This window comes from Porites lutea, chromosome 2 (genome assembly GCF_958299795.1).
Source record: "Porites lutea chromosome 2, jaPorLute2.1, whole genome shotgun sequence".
Classification (NCBI taxonomy): Eukaryota; Metazoa; Cnidaria; class Anthozoa; order Scleractinia; family Poritidae; genus Porites; species Porites lutea.
The window spans coordinates 38,931,367-38,952,679 of NC_133202.1; the positions used below are offsets into that span (position 1 = coordinate 38,931,367).

General features: G+C 37.8%; 2 protein-coding genes across 2 annotated transcripts; one reads left to right on the top strand and one right to left on the bottom strand.

The window, feature by feature from the left end:
• Positions 1 to 862: 862 nt before the first annotated feature.
• On the bottom strand, positions 863 to 8,577 carry LOC140926176 (cadherin-7-like). The gene is made up of 10 exons (XM_073375961.1): positions 8,511 to 8,577; positions 8,059 to 8,133; positions 7,507 to 7,646; positions 6,102 to 6,170; positions 5,419 to 5,508; positions 4,068 to 4,166; positions 3,352 to 3,453; positions 2,571 to 2,699; positions 1,535 to 1,613; positions 863 to 1,071 (listed from the first exon to the last, which is right to left on the bottom strand). The coding sequence occupies exons 1-10, from the start codon at positions 8,575 to 8,577 to the stop codon at positions 863 to 865; spliced, it is 1,059 nt and encodes a 352-aa protein (XP_073232062.1).
• A 1,244-nt stretch (positions 8,578 to 9,821) lies between these two features.
• On the top strand, positions 9,822 to 20,796 carry LOC140928568 (uncharacterized). The gene is made up of 8 exons (XM_073378337.1): positions 9,822 to 9,941; positions 11,638 to 11,693; positions 12,754 to 12,842; positions 13,589 to 15,100; positions 15,612 to 15,658; positions 16,733 to 16,813; positions 18,037 to 18,094; positions 18,933 to 20,796. Exons 1-8 carry the CDS (start codon positions 9,840 to 9,842, stop codon positions 19,031 to 19,033), a joined length of 2,046 nt encoding a protein of 681 aa, XP_073234438.1. The 5' UTR covers positions 9,822 to 9,839; the 3' UTR covers positions 19,034 to 20,796.
• Positions 20,797 to 21,313: the final 517 nt, after the last annotated feature.

The window sequence follows — 21,313 nt, forward strand, 5'->3', positions numbered from 1 at the left end:
GATCTTGTCGTTGATGAGGATGTATCCGGTGGGAGTGACGGTAAATTTGCCTCCGGCTCGTTGGAGACTGTACGAGAACACAGCATTATTGCCCTACAAATGAATAAGATGAAAGTTAGAGGGTTTGTTTCTAAGAGCAAACAATCATTCACCCTTCAACCCCTACGCATCAGTTTGTCCTATAACGTTAGAACATATTGATAGTACCTCGTCCTTGTCTACAGCTGTGACTCTCATGACAGTCATTCCTAACGAGGCATTTTCTAGCACAGCTCCGGTGTAAGGTGTGTCCAGAAACGTCGGCGGATTATCATTGACATCTTTAACTGTGATAAGTACCGTGGTGTAGACAGCTTTATGCGTAGTTGAGGTAGCCTGGGTGAGAGAAAAAAAGATAAAATGCGCCACTTAGGTCCGGTTCACAATGGTTCAAACGTCAAATTTCAAATGTGCTGAACTTAATGCGTGAGTTAAATACATGTGAGGTGCGACGTTTGAATCAGTTAAATTCGACTGTTTAAATTAAATGCGACTTCCGCCGTATCTGCGACTGAAACAGTCGACTTAGGTTCGACTTTTGATTCAAACGTCGCATTTCACATGTGCCGAACTGAATGCGTGAGTTTTAGTAAATTATTATGATTCATTTACAGAGACTGGGAATATTGACAGCGAACAGAGTTAAATTCGACGTTTGAATCAAATGCCGTATTTGACTATTTTAGTCGACTAAAATAGGAATTAAGTTCGGCACATGATGTGAAATTCGCCGCGAGACATTTGAACTGGGCCTAAAGGGAACTAGACTTGAAGTATGTCCGGCATTTGTTTGTGGCATCGTTACTGGCCACTCGCAGGTCAGCTATTGGTCAATTTTTTCCCGTCCTAAGTCACAGTCCCAGAAGTCTTTGCAAAAGTTAACTCGGTCCAGGTTTCTTGTAGTTTCTAAAGTAGCGCCACTTACCCCAACTCTCAAAGTGAAAGAGTTTTTAGTCTCTCTATCTAAAGATCCATTGACCGTGATCACACCTGAATTACCAAGGATCGTGAAGACGCTTCCGGGATTGGTATCTAAAGGGACAAAAAATGGCAGAAATTATCAGTAACTGATTTTCCTTTCAGCTGAAACGGAGTGGAATCTTTAACAAGCCCATGATACACTTTGTTTGTCCCCTCCATCTCCCCCACCAAAACAAAATGTGCAAGCATTGCTTTCAACTTCTCTTAGGAAAACTGTAATACCCATAAAATCGAAAACAATGGTTATGCAAAAGAAAGAGCAACGAGGGTATAATTATACTTTATTCCATCTTGCTCTCTTTCTGCACCAGTCTTTCCCACACAGGTGCCTTTAAACTAAAGACGAAAAATTCAGTGCCAGATGAAAAAAGACGCACGACCCAACGCAATCAAGTGTTATCAAGTGATTTAAAACCAATGAATCTTCCAATTTCTGCCGATGAAAACCAAGCAACGTCTTAGTAACCTCCCCGGTATCGTAGCTATGCTGTAAATCACAATTACCGTTGTGTACCTGAATCTATCAAGTATTCCACTGGAGCATTAAGCGTCTTGTCTCCATCGCGGGCAGTTACCGTGGTGACGTAGGTCCCCTGTGCACAGTAATCAACAATTTAAAAGGCAGGTACAGCCCATAATTACACGTTCGGTTATAGCTCGGCGGACGCTATTTTGGGGAAAGCGTGAACGACAGGCTACCCTTCGAGGTTGCATTACCGGAATAGTTCTATTTATGGCTGTATTACTTTGTGAAGCAGGATCGGTAAGTGTTGATTGTTTCAATTGGATGGGGGTACAGAGAGACAATACACAGTACAATACGCCAACTGTAATCCCAATAAAATGGCTAGCGCACATGAGGTTTTTTAGTCCAAGTATATTTTTGACAATAGACAATTTTACAGTTACAGATGGAAACGATCGAGTTTGGAGTTGACCTTGTTTTGATACAACCCTTCCTGCTTTATTAGATAAATCATGTTGTTCTTATCCTAAGGGGTATTTTTTAAGCACAATTTCCACAAGAAAAGAGATTTGTATCAAAACAAGGTCAACCTCAGCCTCACATTCACTCAAAGGCTAGGATACTCAGCTCACAACTGAAAAAGGGTCTATTCGTTTCAAATGCTGTAGAATCAAAAATTAACCCCCGCGCTGCCATGTAACAGCGTCATTATTTATTAGGTGTGCGAAATCTTGCACCCTGACGCACATGACATAGGCTAGTTAAGGTTTGCGAAAGTATTTAACAGTTTGTAATCTTTATCACCTATTTAAGACAACAGGCGCTCTGTGTGTAATCAAAGTTCCTCTTTTCTGTTCTTTGCGATTGTTGTAACTTACTCTGTCTTAACATTGCACCTTATAAACAAAGCTCAGCAAATCTCTCTAATCTGGCCATCATTTGATACAAAGAGGGACGATTTTTTATGCCCTGGAGCTGCTACAGATCCCTTGAATGTTGTCATTTTTTCTTCATCTCAGATCCTTGTGTGTTGCACTAACTAACTGTTGTATTGTACACTAGATTAATAAGAACAACAAACAACCTTCGCTGCATTTTCCTGTACTTCTGCTGAGTATGAAGAAGGTGAAAATTCGGCTGGTAGATCATCAGCGTCTTTAACAAGGATATTCAGAGTTGTGGATGAATTGAGGCCATTATTGGGGCCACTATCCTGATGAAAGAAACATAACAATAAGCCCGTATCTATTGATCATCAGCAGAAAGATCAGGCCTAAGCCTACGATACGAGATTGAGAGAAATTGTCAAACATGGTCCAAAAATGATACGACATCTGATTGGTTCGTCAAACTTTTTCCCATGCTACACTCAAACAGCATAGGGCGTACGTTAGAGGTATACAGCTATTTCGAGAACGATCGTAGGACAAAAGGCACGCGAAAATCCCGAAAGGTATTGTGGGTGGTTTTCAGTTGCCTGTTCTTTAAAGAAATTTGCCAGAATGGCGCGAGAGGCCATGGACGTATGTTTGCGAATGCTAAAGGAAAGCGACAAAAGTAAGCTCGACAGCTACAGTGTCAGGAACAGTGTACTGATCATATCCCATATTATCTTTCGGGATTGTCAAGTGCACATTTATTCCGACAGCCTTTCTCGAAATAGCTGTATTCTCTTGAAGTGTCCCGACAAACCCTTTCTTTGAGTGGCTCGTGTAGTCAAAACCTTGAAGAAAGCTCAAAAGTTTCGTAACTATAGATGAACTACTTCCTTTGCTAACTTCATTTAAACTACGTAGGTTTAGGAAGAGGTATATTATACGATGTACAAATGAACATGTTTAAACTTAAAGAAACTGCGCACTAACCTTAGCAATAATTTTGAGGGTATAGTTGTTGACCGACTCGTAATCCAAACTCCTTATAACAGTTACGGTCCCAGAGTAAAGTTCAATATGAAACTTATTTCCCTACAAAAAAAAACAAACAAAGCAAAGCTTCCAATAATATAAAAAACTGAAGCAAGAAAACGAAGCCTCTATTAAGGATATAGAAGGTAAATTCAACGAGCACATTTTGCATAAATTTTTTGCAGTCAAATCATTATTCTAGAATAGTAAAAGCTTTATGTGGACAGGCGTATGCATCGCGTGCTATTTTCTTTTTGGTTCTGCTCCAATGATCAAAAACAGTGAAGGAAGTCTGGCCTATGCTCCAATCACGCCAAGCGTATGAATGTTTAAAAGCTACTGTAGCTGTTCAGTAAAAAATAGTTTTCATCCAATGAACTGTTCACAAGCTGATTTTTGTCCACTGCAAATTTTAGACAAATGAAAGAACAAAAATAAAACTTACTTGAATCCTCAGTACATAAGCCTATCATTCAATTTTCATTTTGTTAAAACTGGTTTAACTAAGCATGTTTTGTTGGTGTGAATGATACGCATGGTCGATCGATCTCTCTTCAGTTTGCATGAACGAGTTACTTCGCGCGGACTGGTCTCAGGATTCACCGCACGCGCAAAACCTCACAGTAGCTGAGAGATTCTGTTGGCAGTTTCATGCAGCGTACGTAGATACTTACCGCATTTCCTTCTTGGATTGAGTACGTGACTCTGCTGTTCTCAGAGATGTCTGCATCAGATGCTGTCACAGTCAACACCTCACTGACAGGACTGATGTCCTGTGGACATGATTACAAAAATACCTCATCACACCCAGCCGAGAAGTAACGTTAAACTTAATTATTTGTGCGCTATAAACCTTAGTTGTTTCAGGCTTTAACAAACTCAATGAAGGCCTAGAGCTGGCCTTATAAGGATTAGAGTAGCAGGAATATTACAGTTATCATTTTGTAGCACCCTCTCGCAATTCTCATCTGTAGCTTTGAGTGAGACATTTAATTTTTTTATCCCGAAGATTTTTGTTTTGACAACTCCATAAAGAGTAAATAACTTTCCTGGGTAAATGTTTTAACAACAAAGGAATTTTTCAAAGCGATCTGATGTTTTGTTTTAAATTTTCAGTGGCTTCTGTCCATCTTCATTTTCGTCCTAAAAATTCGTCCCTACATATCTGAAAACTGGCTCTGGTAAAATTAACGTCAAACCTGATGAACCTCTATAGGTACAAACACCGGAACCCTCGTGAACAGACCGTAAACGAAATGGCCTTGGGTAAACAGAAATGGTTCATGCCGATATTCCAACGATCCATTAGGAACAGGTCCCCTCGGCTATTATGGTCCCCCCAAATCCTTACATACAACCTAAAAAGTTTGTTGCGCCTTTCTGAAGCTGAAGTGCTCCTTCCATAGGACGCTGTTGCCCGTCCCCAGACTTGACTGATGTCAGGTGTTATATTAGCTGGGTCAGCCGCATAATCTGAGAACAAAGGCTATTACAATCATGGACGAAAGTCTTGGGACACTTTTGCATTTCTGGGGCGTTTTCCAATTCACATAGGTTCAACCCCTCCCCTCACCCCACAAACAATGTTAGACACGTGGATCCAGAATTTTTTTCGAGTTTCAATTTTGTATAGGGTGGGGGGAGGGAGAACTGTAAGAAATTTTCGAAAAGGATGCACTGTTTTAAGAGGGAACCGAGAAATGACAGAAAAACATGGATATTGCAGTACTGTCCCAAGGACTGTTGTCTAGGATTGTCTGAATCCTGGTTTTGGGGGGAAAAAGTCTGTTTTCTTCATTTTTCCTACGCTTTTTAGGCGTTTTAAAGACAGTAAAGGTAGGTGATCACATGCAATAATAATGACCTTTGAAACTACTTTCTCAATAAGGACAATCCAATCTCCATCACTGGGGGCGACCTATATTAGGGACGGGATGACTGGTGTACCGTCTTACCGATCACCCAACCAAAACGGAATCAGTTAGAAAGTCTAAGAGAGACCTTCATGTTAGTCATGTTACTCACCTCTGGAATGCTAGCCTGATAGGACGCTTTCTCAAATACCGGAGCGTTATCATTCACATCATCAATGGTAATCGTCACTTGCGCAGAAGTCTGAAAAGAAGAGGGCAACTGAAAATGGTGCATTTTGCACCCATTCAGATAGCCTTCGAGCAAGCCTTCCACTAGCCAAATGCGAGTGAAGATTGCTCGGAGGCTAAGTCGAAGGCCAACGGTTGATCATCTCTTGGGACTGTCTAGTTTCACCGCATCCGATCGAAGTAAATTTAGATACATGCTTCAGCAAAGTTAGTTTGCGACTATATTTTTTGGAATTGGTGATTTCATACTGGAGTTAGGATCCATTCTCATCACTCAGTTTGTCTTAGAATATTCACCAGTTTTATTTACCGCTGGATACATAGCAAATTGTTATTATTATCATTATCATTATTATTATTATTGTTGCTGTTGTTGTTGTTGTTGTTCTTATTTTTAAGACGAAGTACAGTATTTCGATTGCATTGAAGACTTACGACGGCTGTAAAAGTTTAAAGCCTTAATGACTGTGGCTGATGCTCCAATCTTAAATTCAATTAAGAAACGATAATCCTGTCTTGAAATTCAATCAAGAAATGATCATAGGCTGTCTTCTGGTCTTGATACTTAATAATATATATCTAACTTGACGGCCAGAAACACTTTACCCTGGCACTGGGTCCATTAACATCATCGGAAGCATACACTGTGAATGTGATGCTTTGGTCTTGGGCTTTCTGTGAACAAAAAATTGTATTCAGGTTAGAGTTAGTTAGAGTTTGCCGCGTTTCCACGCGGATTCGTCAACTTTCGCGCAATCAATTGATCGGAAACGCTTGTTACGCAGGCAAGGTTAGACTAATATGACTGAGTTTCTTCAAAGGAAGACACAAAGTTTATCAAATTTTCTCTGCTATGCCTAATCAATTCTGACATATAACCAGTTGAGTATACATTTAAGGGTTCGCTGGTGACTAAGTTTCAATACGCCGAAATCTCGGCGTTACATGGAGTTATGAGAATGAGGATAGTCTTTCTCTTTAATTTAACGTTTAATTAATTAAGTAAATGGTTTTGTTCATCAATTTCGTTTTACGCTTCTAAACTTTTTTCAGCTAATAATATATAATTCAAAAAAGTTTGAAGGTTTTGCCCGCCCACACTCACTGTTTTAACGCTAAACTCTAGTATAAGTCCGTTTAAAGGGGCTCAAGTGTCACGGCTGTCAGTTTATTTTGCTCATGCCAACGACGCCACCTTCTTCGCTATGGAACTTGAGAAATTACTTAAATGAGAAAACCACAGCTTCAAGTCAAACAAATAAGTCTCCCAAGCATTAGATCAAACCAGATCATACATTACAAACAACAATAGTGAACTTTGAAAAACTGTTAGGCTAACAAGTTTTCAAAAACCACAATATAATAGACCTTATTCACGATACCCACCATCTTTGCATGCGCATTAGGATCTATGGGATATTAGCAATGCCACGTAGTTTCTCAGGGGTCAATTCTATCAAAACAAGAGGACGATTTAATAGTCATTCAAAATGTACAGTTCGAGTTTCGGCAAGTTTTACGTCATTATTACATGCTGAACGGACATCTACGGTGGCTATTGCTTCCAAATAAAATTACAATGAACAGTTTCACTAACTGAACTTGCCATTAGCGTCTTCAAGATAAAAAGTTCTTCGTTTTCTTTTGGTCCAGAATAAACAAACTCGACCGCGATTTCTTGTATTGGCAGATTTTATCACTTGTTTGCCCCCTGAGAAACCACGTGACATTGCTTTTATCCCATCAGTCCTTAAACACTTGCAAAGATGGCGGGCATCGTGAATAAGGTCTATTGCAATCTATTTCAGTTTTCTTCAAGTTTGTGCATCTGTTCCTCCTTTTGTGCATTTTTTGTGCGTTATTTATACCTTCTTTTAATGTTTTGAGGGGTATTTTATGTTTCATCACTCAATTTGGAGGCCGTTGCCACCGTTGGAATTTTGACAAATTCGTGAAAGGGGTCCTCTAAGATACAGTGACTTAGCTTTGAAACGCAAACTGCTATACATACCTCCCTATCAATAACAACTTTAGAGGTTATCCAGCCGTTAGCACTATTGATGTTGAACTTCCCTGCCCCATCAGCCCCGATCTCATAAAGTATATCATTACTTTCCTCGTCAGTAGCAGAAACTTGGGTTACCTTTGTACCTGATGTCAAATGATAAAGAGGACCCAAGTTAGCGAGAGGACTTATATTTCTAGTAAAATTGACTTATTTTGGACTTCCACTCTGTTAATGCAAACCATAATTACAACCCCAAGCATAGGATTTAGTGGATTTAGAGCAAAAGTAAATCTCAAAGAGGAAGGAGTGTTTGTCTTGAGAGAATAACCATTGACATACGCAATAACGTAGAGCGATATTGACCTACGCTGCGAGGCGGATTTTCAAACTGTAATACAGTAAATATGGTAACAGTTACAAGTGCATAGGAAAATATGGATTGTGCCTCGAAAATGATGCCTGTTTTCAGTCGTCTGAAAAATCTCAGTCACCGACTGTTCTGATTGCTTAAGAAAAGTTTCCAGGCGAAAAATATATACGTCACAAAACTCTTACCTATTGGTTGTTCTTCTTTAAATGACGCGATAAACTGATTTTGCACAAATCTTGGTATTTCATTGGGTTCTTGGGCTAAAAAGTAACGTTAAAAGAAGTGTATTAAAACAATAAAAGACTAGCTCTCCCTTTTTCGCTTCCATCTTTCCCCATTTCCCCAGAAAGGCCTGATACTCAGGCTAATAAAAAACTAATTACAGACGGAAAGAATATCGCCCTTTTTGATATTACAAGGTGAACAGATGTAGCACTCTTGCTCCTGTTCGCTGTGATCAGTCTTACGAAACATGCGGGTTATTCAAAGGGTCAGTATTAAAGGGAGAAAAATTTGTAGAGTCCATCAGATAGGAGTATTAGTGTAATGTGCACCATTCTGTTCAATCGTCGGAACTTAAAAAATGCATACATTGACGAAAAAAAAAATTGTGAAAATAAAAATACTTTTGCTTTACCTTGAAGACGCTGCACATATAACAACAATGCCAACAATGTTCCGAAGAAATTCCTACGAATGATCATTTCTCTCACCAAGGCAAAAAGGAACCGCGGTTCGAAAAATAATTTAAGTTAACGAAAATATGGCGCCTTGGTGCACAAAAAGCCAAAACAGAATAGAACGGTTGAGCAAGTTTTCAACTATAAAAAGCTGTTAATCACGGACACTCATAACCTGGGTTACGAATAAAACCTACAGAGGGTTTCAGTAGCATCATTGCTAAATTTGCCACAAACCGCAATCATTTAATAGGTTGTTATAACAATAAAGTATCACTTGAAATCCATTAATTATTGGTCTAAGCGTGCAATAATGACCACCGATATTTAACAATAATATGATGGCACGTATCGATCGTGAAATAGCATTGCTGAAAATTAGAAACATCGCTGATTTTAATTTTTATATTATTATTCGTATTAAAATCACCTAATGGCACCAACCGAAAAAGAAAAGAAAAAACATTGGAGGGATTAATTAAGGAGGGAGGAAGCTCTAGTAGTTTTCGTTTTGGAAAAACATCACTTATGTATAATTTAAAATGATTAATAATTTACATCAGTATAGTCATTATGAATCATCAAGATCACCAGTCTGTCATGGAAAATACAAGGAAACAATGTGTGTTGTGTAGCTTAGATTGTTACAGATAACTGATAACCTCCGAAATAAACGTATTTGTAAGTTTTTTTTAAACAGAGTCAATTTTCCTGAGGTGAGCCGGTTAGATTGGTCCATTTAGAATTGAATGAAAGCTGCTGTGTTAATACCGGGGAAGATGAGACAAGAAACAAAACAAGTTAGTGACAGGAGCCCTTCAATTTGATGGGCTCCTGGTTAGTGATTACGGCATTCAGTACAGTATTCACTAACTCGCACTTTGATTTTGACACGGGAGAGCTCTCTTCACCCCCACCCTTCCTGATTTCCCCGGGCCAAACCTACCGTTATGCGAACACAAAACTCGAGGAAATATTATAGTTTGTAATTAAATTTGTTTAGAAGCGTCCCATAATAACCACGCCGGCGCAAACCGGTCACTGAAACCCATAACATGAAAAAAGAAAGAAGCCGTTTCTTTCAATAAATGTCGTCATATGCGTAGTACGTTACATAAGCAATCGTTTCCCCCTGTAAAGATCGCAGTGTTTCAAAGTTTATATACGCACAATATAATACATATACAACAAAGCCCGTATTTGGAGCTTGGGATGCCTGTGCGTGAAGAATAGTTACCAGCGATGTTACCAAAAGAGCAGGAGACCACGTGCTCCATGAGGGCAAGATGGCGGCTGTACCTAGTGATGTATACTCGCATATTTACTCATTTTTGCTTCAAAATAAGCTGGTAAAAACTGCTAAGTCGTTCAAGAAAGAAACAACTGTGGTAAGTTAAGTGTTATAGGGTGGATGTTTTGGTTATTCCGACTGCCACGAGGCATGAATGGTGATAAAATTCGAATTTTGAAGTAGTATGCAATAAATTATTTTTTAGGTCCGTTCAAGGTGTTTCCAGGATGTTTCCGTACTCGAACTTTCTTTATGTTCGCTGTCTGCTTTTGAGGAACTGTATTAGATTAAAAGTTGATTGTTAATATGTTTGGGGGCTGTCTGGAAATATTTTCAATTTTTTGAGGGTGCTGATCCGTTTTGTTGAAATGATTTCAGTAACAGTTGGATTTATGGTGGGGAAATCTTCAGACCACATCACCTCCTGTTTAACTTTACTAAAACATGCCCATTTAATCTCTTTATTATTTTGTTTAGTAGTCATGATTTTAGTAAGTTATTGTTGCTATTTCCTTAAGGTTGCATACTATGGTGTAAAACAAAAGTGCCTACAAAAGTCCCATCACTGTTTCTTTTAAAATCAATACACAGTACTGCAAGCATTATAACTTTTTATTGCCAGAAAAAACAAAGTAAACAGGACACTTTGTTCGATGTTACCTGAATGTGACTGTCCCACTGTTGTTATCTAATTGGGAAGCGTTCCCAATATGTCAAGCCTAATACCAAGATAACCAGCAGGGTTGAACGTAGCCTGCCTTGCAGACACAATTAAACCCCAGTTAGTAACGTCTGTGAAACAGTGGCGATATCCTTGTTCTGGGCCCCCACCTGTGTACCAGGATTAGAGTACACATCATGATTGGTCTTTCAAAGAAGCCATTGTTAATTTGCCAATCAGGTTGAAGGAAATTTGAAATGGCCTTGAGTCCATTTGGCACCCAGAACAATGATCTTGGCACTGCTTCACAGATGTTACTAACTGAAGTATGAAATTACATCTATGATGCAAGCTAGGGTGAAAGAGGCAAATTATTTAAAAAACAAAGTGTGTTAACTAATACTGAGTTACTATGGCTTGGCACATGACCATTAAACACAGGTTGTCTAATAGGTGCGTTTCACTACAGTCAGGGATGTCAACACCCCATGTCTTCAAATATTGAGAATTGATGGGGAATGGATGATAGATGACGTCATAATACACGGCACATTACGTCATTTGTGAGAAAAAAAAACGCGCGAAAAGGATGTTGTTGGAAGTAACATTTGACCTGACTGGTTTACTTCCCATCAAATCACATTATTGCTTATATTGCAATGGTATACCTGAATTTGTGAGGAAACGTTCGATGTTAACGGTAAAACAGCTCAAACAACGCAAAATATTTGAAATGCTATTGTCAGGAAGTCGAATCTACAAGAAATGGCAAACTTCGGCGATTATCCGGGAGATTTCAGACTCTGATCTGGAGACCGGGAGAAACGGTTCAAAAAATCTGGAGTCTCCCAGATTATTCGAAAGAGTTGACATCCCTGCTATAGTGTTAGCCAACAATTTTTTTTCTTGTCACCATGACAAGCAAAACAGTCACAGCTTGGGGCAATGATACAACACTATTAAGGAGTAACTGGTCTTGTTTAGATAAATTAATCCTGTGTAAGCTTCTTGTTTCAAATATCTTTGTCCATTTATCATTCTGTTTATGTCAGGTTTCCTTTCTTAGTACTGTAATGTATGGCAAACTAAAGCACAAGTTTTAAAACTCTCTGTTGCGGTTTTATTTTAACAGGAAGTGCGCCAACAGGATGACTGTGATATTGTTCAGTGGTATAATGCCTTCTTAAGGTACGTCTTGATTATGAGAGTGGATGTGTGATGTCTTAGTTGTCTGGGTTCATGCCTTGCAATCAGGCAGTTTTCAAAACTCAAAAAACTCAACTGTTAGAAAAATATTTACAAATATAACACACAAGAAAGTGGTCCACTGGTAGCGTTAACTAGTCTAGGCAGAACAATACTAAATTTAAGGACATTTAAATTTGCAAAAAGGAGACTTATTGGTGCCTTATAGGTTTTTTGCTCCAAACACAAAAACATTCCATAAATCTTTCCAGTGTTTACAGTTTTATGAGTTTCGCAGTAATAGTTATTTAATTACTTACCCCAAGTTGTGTTAATATACATACATGTATTACACATACATGTACATGTAATTATATTGCAAGTTTGTTATCACCAGTTAATTAGGCAACAAACATTACTCCACCATTTGTCTACTCATCCAAGGGAATAAATAGGTTCTGGTGCTAAATAATTAGAGGCATATCCCTGTAAAGGAATAGTATCCCATTGGGACACAGGTCAGGTGGGGTGGTTGGGGACAATCAATCTAACTGTGTGGGCCTCCTTGTGTCATGTGCATCTATACCATTACTTTAACTATTTCTTCTTTCCTTTGCAACATGCAAAGTTATCTTAACCCTTTAAGTGCCAATAGTGACCAAGATCAATTTTCTCCTAACAATATCCATACACTATCAACAGGCAAGCTCTGCGAATTAATAAAATGATCACCCAAGTAAAAATGCCTTGATCTTTTATCAAATTCTTTCAACTAATTCTTGAAGGAAATGTATGGAGATCAGTTTGGAGAATTTGTTTGTGGTTACTGGGGCTTAAAGGGTTAAGGAAGAGCTCAACTTCAAAAATATGGTAGAGTGTACACTGTACATGTAGCTTATAAAAATAATAGAAAAAGACTAAAAATTATATTAATGATGATGAACTATAAACAAATTAAGAATAATTTAAGAAGGAAAAGATCAGGTGTAACAGTTTTTTGAGTTTGCATAAACCATGACATACCTCTTTGTAAGTAAAAGCTGTTTCATGTGCTTGTTATTAGCTCTAGACAAAGACTTGGTAAAAGGAAGTTGAATGATGGTAGCAAGGAACCACAAGCAAAACGGAGGAAGCAACAGTCATCAGATTCAGGTAAGATATTGTTTTTCTTCTGTGATGGTGGCAATATTGAGTACTTACACTGACTGATTTTGTTTGTTTTTTTTTTTCCTAACTAATGTGAATTGAAGTTTGTTTTTGACCTGAATGTACGATTGTGTGTTACTTTGCAATCCATCTTTCCTTCTTAATTTGCACATGAAATATCCCAGTATTGGTGTCTCATTCTGCCCTTGTGTTTTTCCAAACAAACCTGTTATCAATGTAAAAATTTATGTGTGTATTAAGTAAAATTATGCTGCTCTAGAAAAGTAGCTGAATCATTGTTTACATTTTTTTTTTGTCACGAACATATGTTTCTCATGTCCTAAATGAGTTACATGTACAAATTCAGTAATATCTGATTGTTGAAGTATAGGAGATACTCTTTGTGGTACATGCAATATTGAACTGTAAAAAATAGCTAAAAAAGGCATGCCCCTCACCAGAAATTTTGCTTTTGGATGACTGATAAGAAGACCTGCAACTGCGAAGGCTACCAAGTTTAACCAGCTCTTTCAAAATTGAAGTTAATTTTAATGTAGCAGATTGCCTTTTCTAAGAAATCCGTAAGGTGATGAAAAAAATGTACATAGTGACTTCAGCAAAGATTCACCTAAAATTTTGATAAGTTTTGTAACTTTTTTTTAGTTTCCATGTGCTTTAGCAATCCTCTGGTTGTCTCCTCCTTTGTTGTGCCTTTGGTAAAATGGATGTTGTTTTTGTATTCTGTTAAACAGAGTCATCCAGCTCTGATGAATCAGAGGAAGAACAGAAAACAGTAAAAAACAAAGTAAAACCAAAAGTGAATGGAGTACAACAGGAGAAAAAGGTTAATTCATCGGATGACAGCTCAAGTTCAGAGGATGAACAAATGTTACAAAAAGGAAAGGCAAAAAAGTCTTCATCAGAGTCCAGGTCTGTCATAGAGGGGCCTGAGAGGAAAACTGCAAAATTAAAAACGGTGGGAAACAAAAAAGAACAAGATTCAGATGATAGTTCGATGTCTGAGGACGAGGAAGCAAAAATATCAATGCCTAATGGTGAGAAATCATCATCTGATTCCAGCTCTGATGAGGAAAAACCCCCAAAGAGAGTGGCAGAATCAAAAAATGAGAAAAAAAATCAGAGGGATGAAAGTTCAAGCTCTGACGATGAGAAGAAAAAACTACCAAAATCTAAGGTGAAGAAAGCATCATCTGCATCACGTTCTGATGAGGAGGAACCAGCAAAAAATGTTAAAAAATCAGAAACAGTTAAGAATAAAATAGCTGAATCATCTGATGATAGTTCAAGTTCAGATGATGAAGATGAGAAGATGAAGAAACCTAAAGCTCAAACTAAAAAGTCATCATCGGAATCAAGCTCTGAGGAAGAGGAGCAAACAATAAAGGTCAAAAAACCAGAGGCAAATAAAGCTAAAAAAGCTAAATCATCTGATGAGAGTTCAAGCTCTGATGAAGAAAATGCTGATGAGGAGGAGACAAAGAAACCTAATGCTAAAACTAAAAAGTCATCATCAGATTCAAGCTCTGAGGAAGAGGAACAAACAAAAAAGGTCAAAAAACCAGAGACAAATAAAACTAAAAAAGCTGAATCATCTGATGACAGTTCAAGTGCTGATGATGACAAAAATGGTGATAAGAAGAAGAAACCTAAAGCTCAAACTAAAAAATCGTCTGGATCAAGTGCTGAGAAAAAAGAACAAACAAAAATGGTTAAAAGATCAAAGACAAATAAAACTAAAAATGCTGAATCATCTGATGACAGCTCAAGTTCTGAAGATGAGGAGAAAAAAATGCCGATACCCCAACCTAAAAAATCATCATCAGAGTCAAGTTCTGAAGAGGAGGAACCACCAAAAAATGTTAAGAAATCAGACTCTTCAAAAAGTAAAAAACCTGAATCATCTGAAGAAAGCTCTAGTTCTGAAGAAGATGAGAAAAAATTGCCAAAACCTCAACCAAAGAAATCTTCATCAGAATCAAGCTCTGAGGAAGAGGAGCAACCATCAAAGAAAGTTAAAGAGTCAAAAGTAAATAAAGCTCAAAAGGCTGAATCATCAACTAACAGTTCTGACTCTGAGGAAGATGATAACTCATCAAAACCTAATGCTAAAAAGTTTTCTTCAAAATCTTCATCTGATGAGGAATCAAATGATGATGAGAATGAAAATGAATCAAAATCCAAGAAGAAGAACAGAAAAGGGAAAGTGAATTCATCTGATGTTTCCAAAATTACGACACCCCAAGGTACTGCTAATTAGCTACATTGTTTTAATATAGAATAGATGAGTTTTGATGGAGACTTTGGTATTTATAAGGTCAAGACTGTTTCTGTTTTCAATAAGTAATGTAATTATTGATGCAATAGATTAATTTTACTATGGGAAAATTATAATATAATAATAATAATAATAGTCTTTATTTCCACACAAGATAAAAAATACATATCTTATGTTACAATATTTGAGTAAAAAGTATATATATCTAAGTTATTTACAATAAAAAAAAATAAAAAAATGAAAAATAAATAAAAAATAAATAAAAATACGCTCACATAACTAAATGCAGCATTATGTTAAAAATAACATGTATGTAAAAGAATCAATAATTTATTGTTTATAAACAATATTGGTACTGAAATTGATTAAAAGAAAATATTCTTAAAAAGAGCAAATTTAAGTTGCTTATTTTTTTTAAATACACTGTACATTGTACAATAACATGTAATATTATAACCACCTTGTTCTTAACCTTTCAGCAACATCTACGCCTGCCATAAATCAAAAGAATGGAAAAGTTAAGCAGGTAAGCACCTTGGTAAAAGACGCTTAACAGTAAAATGTTTTGTTTATAGTCTGCCAATAACAGTGCCAGATCCAGACCTTGAGATCTTGAGGGGGGTGGGGAGGGGGGGGCGGACTGCAAAAAAAATTTTTTTCGGCCCTTTTGGCCTCTGTTTTGGGCTAAAATAAGGGGTCCGGGTCCCCCCAGGCCCCTTTCCTGGATCTGCCACTGATTAACAGTCATCTGACTCTGAGAAATAAACTCAGGCTATTGTAAGGCTACTTTCACCCAGCACAAGACAAACTTTTGATTAGCTGAAAAATTAGACCAGACACTTCATTCACTCAGGACCGTTCAATATTTTCACTCTGTTTACCAGGAATTTTGAACAGCTAGGCATCTAAAGTTTTGCACAGTTAAGGTGGTTCTGTGTTTACAGAACACCCAAAAACACAAATTTTCAACCAGTAGAAAATTTGTGCGGTGCCATGTTAACTTAGGCTTAGCATTAGCCAATAGAGGTTGTAGGTGTAGTTTGGCCCAGTGGTCAGTGCATCTGACTTTCAATTGACATGAACAGTCCAGAGGTCTTGTGTCAGAGTCCTGTTCATATCATTTGCTGGATCTGTTTCTTGCAGCCCCAAAAGTCAATTCTTTTGCCATTCTTAGGATGCATTTGATGAATCGTTCTCCAGAACCTGATAAGAATACACAGAAATTTTGTAATAAATCCCCTCCAGTTTGCTTTTTGGACCACTAGAATGCTTCATGCAACTTATTTCAAGCTGATTTATAGATGTTACAAATTTGGAATTTCTAGTCTTCATTCCATCCATTCCTATTTCAGAACACAGTCTACTGGATGTGCCCTTGAATAGCCGTAAACAGCTGACTGTTTTTTTCTCTTACCATTCATGGTCTCTTGTAATGGAATGTTGCTTTTACATCAGTATTTTGTTTGTGATTACAGCTGTATTTAAGTTGAGTATATATTTTGAAACTTAACTTTAGCTAGACCAGCCAGTACAAACTAAACATCCAAACATTATCCTTCCCTGCTGTTGAATGTATGGTATATTACATTTATCCTCCTAGGAAAAGACTCCATTTAAAAGAGTAAAAGAAGATGAGATTACAGTTGATCCAAGGCTACAAGACAACAGTTTTGAAGCTAAGGTAAGAATTTTTCCTTTTGGTCTTTAAATATCCCCTCTGAGAGCTCAAAAAAAAAACTTGAATTCAACATGTCCTTTGGGAAAGCACCTCTCACACTTAGCCTGCCAAGGACCGCTTCTTGCTTCATTTAGTTAACCTTTTAAGCCCTAAGAGTGACCAGTGTCGAATTTCTCCTTGTAATATCAATGCTTTGTAAAACAGAGTGGTCATGAGAATTATGGACATGGTTACACAAGACTTTCTTGATATTTTATCAGCTTCTCCCCACTACTTCTGTAGGAAATGAATAGGGTCAACAAATGAGAATTCAAATTTTGATCTCAGGGTTTCAAGGGTTAATGATTTAGTGAGAGGTTTTTCTGCTTGGACCCTTGCCTATTGGAAAAGTGAATGGTAAACATTACTGTACTTGTCCAGCAAGAAAATCCACTCATCCCTTACTACTGGATGGGACATTTTTAAGCCCTGCTCTATCATGCTGTTGCGATTGAGTAGGAACAGGGTATTTGGTGTAAAGCTATTCATCTGGAAATCACTACAGTAATAAGGTGGTGCACAATTGACCCACAAGAGAATAAAGTGAGGAAAGAAAGGAGACCTTACACAGGGCAAAGAAGGGTTATGTTTGACCCTGATTCAACATAACTGCGCAGTGTGAATCGGTCACATCAACAACAAACAATGTAAGATAGACTGCTGTAATTTTATTTCGAGGTCAAACATAACTCCACTGTGCCCTCAACTTCCCTTCACTGGGCACTTGCTCTTGACCCTCTGTCTCTTGTGATTTTGCTTGCCAGCCAGCAATGTTATCTAGCCATTAGAAATCAAGATAGCCCCAGAAAAGTTTGGTAGAAAATTTATAGGTTGATAAAGCCATGGAAAATACAGTTTGATGGAGTTAACTGTCAGTGGTTAGTCTGTAGCCACATGTGCGGTAGTTTTCTACATCGTTCATGTGTTGTACAGTGAATTGTAGGAGCTTATTTAAGTAGCGTTTGTTACAAGGTTTTATTCGGCCAGTGTTTTTCTCTCTCACACACTCTTTTTCTTTTAGCCATTCACAAGGGAACAGAAAAAATTAAGCACCGAGTAAGAGTTTATCAAGAAGTAGCGTGAAAATCACGAAGCACATACCTGTCATATTGTGTGAACAGTGGAACAATACAAGTTAATAGTAACTATCCTTTTTTAATTAAAATTACCTGTTTGTTTTTTTCTAGATGGGCTCGAGAGGAGACTGGGGAGAAAAAGCAAACAAAGACCTTAAATTTGTTAAAGGTGAGAACAAAGATGTTTGAATGTTATTGTTTTGTTCCCCCAATTAATGTAGATCATGTGATGATGCTTAAGGAGGTATTCTCTCCATGTTCATGTACAAGGATTACACACTGGTGTGGAATGGTAACCCAGTGGTTTACAGTGTATATTGTCACAGTGGAGGCGTGTGTGGCCGAGTGGTTAACACCTCGAACTCCGGATCTGGAGGTCCGGGGTTCAAGCGTCGCCCGTCGCGTTGTTTGCCTTATATTGTAGCCCAGCAAAATGGGTTAAGCCCAGGAGTGAAATATGATCGTCCGGGGGAGTGTAGTGCTGAATAGGACTTGTGTTGAAAATGACGGATGTTTCGACGACATGCCTGGTATTCATCTTCAGTGAAATGTATCTCGTTATCTTGTGATAGTGTCGTTTGATTAGCAATAAACGAGCATTAAACTTTGACGAAAGACGGATCGAAACGCACCAATCACACACATTTAAAGTCATCATAGCCTATAATATCACGGCTTAACTAAGACACGACCAATGTCATCGGGACTTAATGATTGACCAATCAGGTCAATAACCAGAATTTAGCACCAGGGTGCTAACAATTTATATGCCACTTCCACAATTCCCATAATGTACCTTATTTCCCCCAAAAAATTTTGCATAAGCGATGTTTTCTATTCTCTTGGGACGGCTGTATACCCAGGAGAAATGAAAATCAAAGGTTATGCAAAATTTTGGGGGGCAAATAAGGTGCATTATGGGAAATGTGGAAGTGGCGTATGCTGCCCCATCTTTACTAATTGACTTTCTGTGTAAGTAATATTATTGTAATCTGTAACCATTGCAGGCAAGTCATTTCGACACGAAAAGACAAAGAAGAAGAGAGGTAGTTACAGAGGAGGACAAATAAACACTGGCGTTAACTCCATTAAGTTTGACAGTGACTAAAGGAGCTTCATAAACCTTCTCAAAGATAATTATGTTGTAGTTTGTTTGCTTATTTTTTAATGAAAGTCAATTTATCCACATGTCATGCTGTTAGTAGAACAATGTGGTGTAAGTAACATCAGTGAGTAGCTATAGGATCCATAACTATCTTCTATAATGTGTCGTTGTTTCTTTGTTTGTTTTGTGCTTGAAGAGATGAAAGCATACCGTTTATTTTAGCACTAGTTTGTACAATAATTTGGCGAAGTTAACATAAGCCTGCGCAGCAAGCGAGCTCGTCGAGAAAGTTGGGACGAGAGCAAAAAGCGATTTTTTTTTTGCACGCTTACTACACAGGCTTAGTTAACATCAGTGGCTCTGAGTGAAGAAGCTCTAACTATGTAACATGAGGTGTAGTTTGTATGTTTGCTCGTTTATTGTCACACGGAATAAGAGTCAATTGATATAATTAGAAGAAAGGAAGCCGCCAATGTTGACAAAAGTTTTTACAACAACGTGACAGTTCAACGTCATTAACACTGATTAATTTTAGTGAAGACTAGCGTTTATTAAGAGTCACATAATGTGAAAATGAGAATCAAATCTCTTTGGCAGCGACCATTCTGGTTTCAGCCTACTTATATTGTGCTCTGTATTTTCCTGCACAGCGATATTTTGAGCTATTCAAGACAGTTTGAGACAAACTTACATATTCGGGGTTAATTTTTATGACTTAAGTACGCTATGCTAATGCATCGAGACAAAAAGTTCAGAAATATTTCAAGCAAAATGCTCTCACTATCCTATTAGATATATTCCATGTTTCCGTTTTGTTGTTTTTCTCCCAGGATTATTTAACAGCTGATAGCCCTTTTCTTTATACACCAAAGCTCTTGCAACTTGTGTCTCTGTTTTACAACATTAGATTTTAAAGTCAAGTTATACTGTGGTGTTAGATAGCATCTCTCGTATGTCGTTTGTTTTGTTTTTGTTTTTTCTTTTGTTTTTGTAATCTTTGCTGAACAGAATGAAAGTCAGGGAGTGTGCTTATCAGAAAATCATATGCTGTTGATATTAACAACAGCGAATGTAACTTTTGGAGCCATAATAATGTTAGCCTGAGATGAACGCCGAAGTTTCCCGGCGCCACTACTCATTACAAACGTGGGCTCTTTTCTCAAGATATAATAGTGTAATATCATAAGCAGTAGGAGGGATTCAGAAAGAGAGGACCGGGAGACTGACCAGTTTTCTATGTAATATTTATTTACTTGTTAAAGAAATGTGAAAGCGTCGTTGACCAAAAATTAAGGCTACGTTCACACTCTACCAGATAGTTTTTCGTGCCGACTCGAAAAGCCATCCGGTATGGTATGATCACGTATCCGATATGTGACTCTCCACTTTAGATATCGGCGCGGCAGCTTTTTCTCTTCGCCACAGAAATCGCGCCGCCAAAACCACTTTAAAATTTGTGTGTGAACGGAAGCCTTATCTGGTATGATTTTCGTGGAGGCGCAAAAGTTATCCTGTATAATGTGAACATAGCCTTAAGCTCTAGAAGAGAGATCTTCCTGAGAATTGAATTGGATAAAGGCTGGGCTCTTCCCTGAGGGCGCTCTCTAATCCACGCATGAGTACGCCGTTGTTGTTTGTTGTTTGTTTTTTATTTTTGTTGGACTGAATAAAAGGAAGAAAGTGTATGTAAATAAGAAAACATGCTGTCAAAATTTGTACATAAGATAATGAATCAGAATTAAATCTAGTGTTTGATTCCTACTAAATATGTCTTATTAGTTATTGAAGTCCCAGACGAACGGTACAGCTCTCCAGAACAGTCTACCCTCGTCAGTTAAAAAACTAGGCAAGAGTGTTTCAACATTTCTCTTATTTTCTCGAAATGTGAAGTCGTTTGACGCGCCATGTCAACTTTGTTCTTATTACGTATTCATGTTTGTTGAAGTTATGTTGAGTGCCACTCGAAATATTTCCACTCAGTAGGGGTAAGGGTAGGTACAATATGCTTGTAAAGTCTGGAGTCGGTTTCCTTAGGCCAAAAAAAAATATATAAAACTCATTATAGCGCAAATACGACTTCAATTTAGTGTTTGTGGAGTAGCAACAGAATTATACTATCAGTAAATCGGTTGTCATGGCCGCGAAGTTGAATCGCAAGAATGCCCTTCAAAAGATACAATGTTGTTAAATTATTTTATGCGCAAAATCAGAAGTTAAACAAATGTTCCTGTTTTTTTGGCCTCAGACCGGCACTGATCACCTTCAATATTGGTTATCTATTCA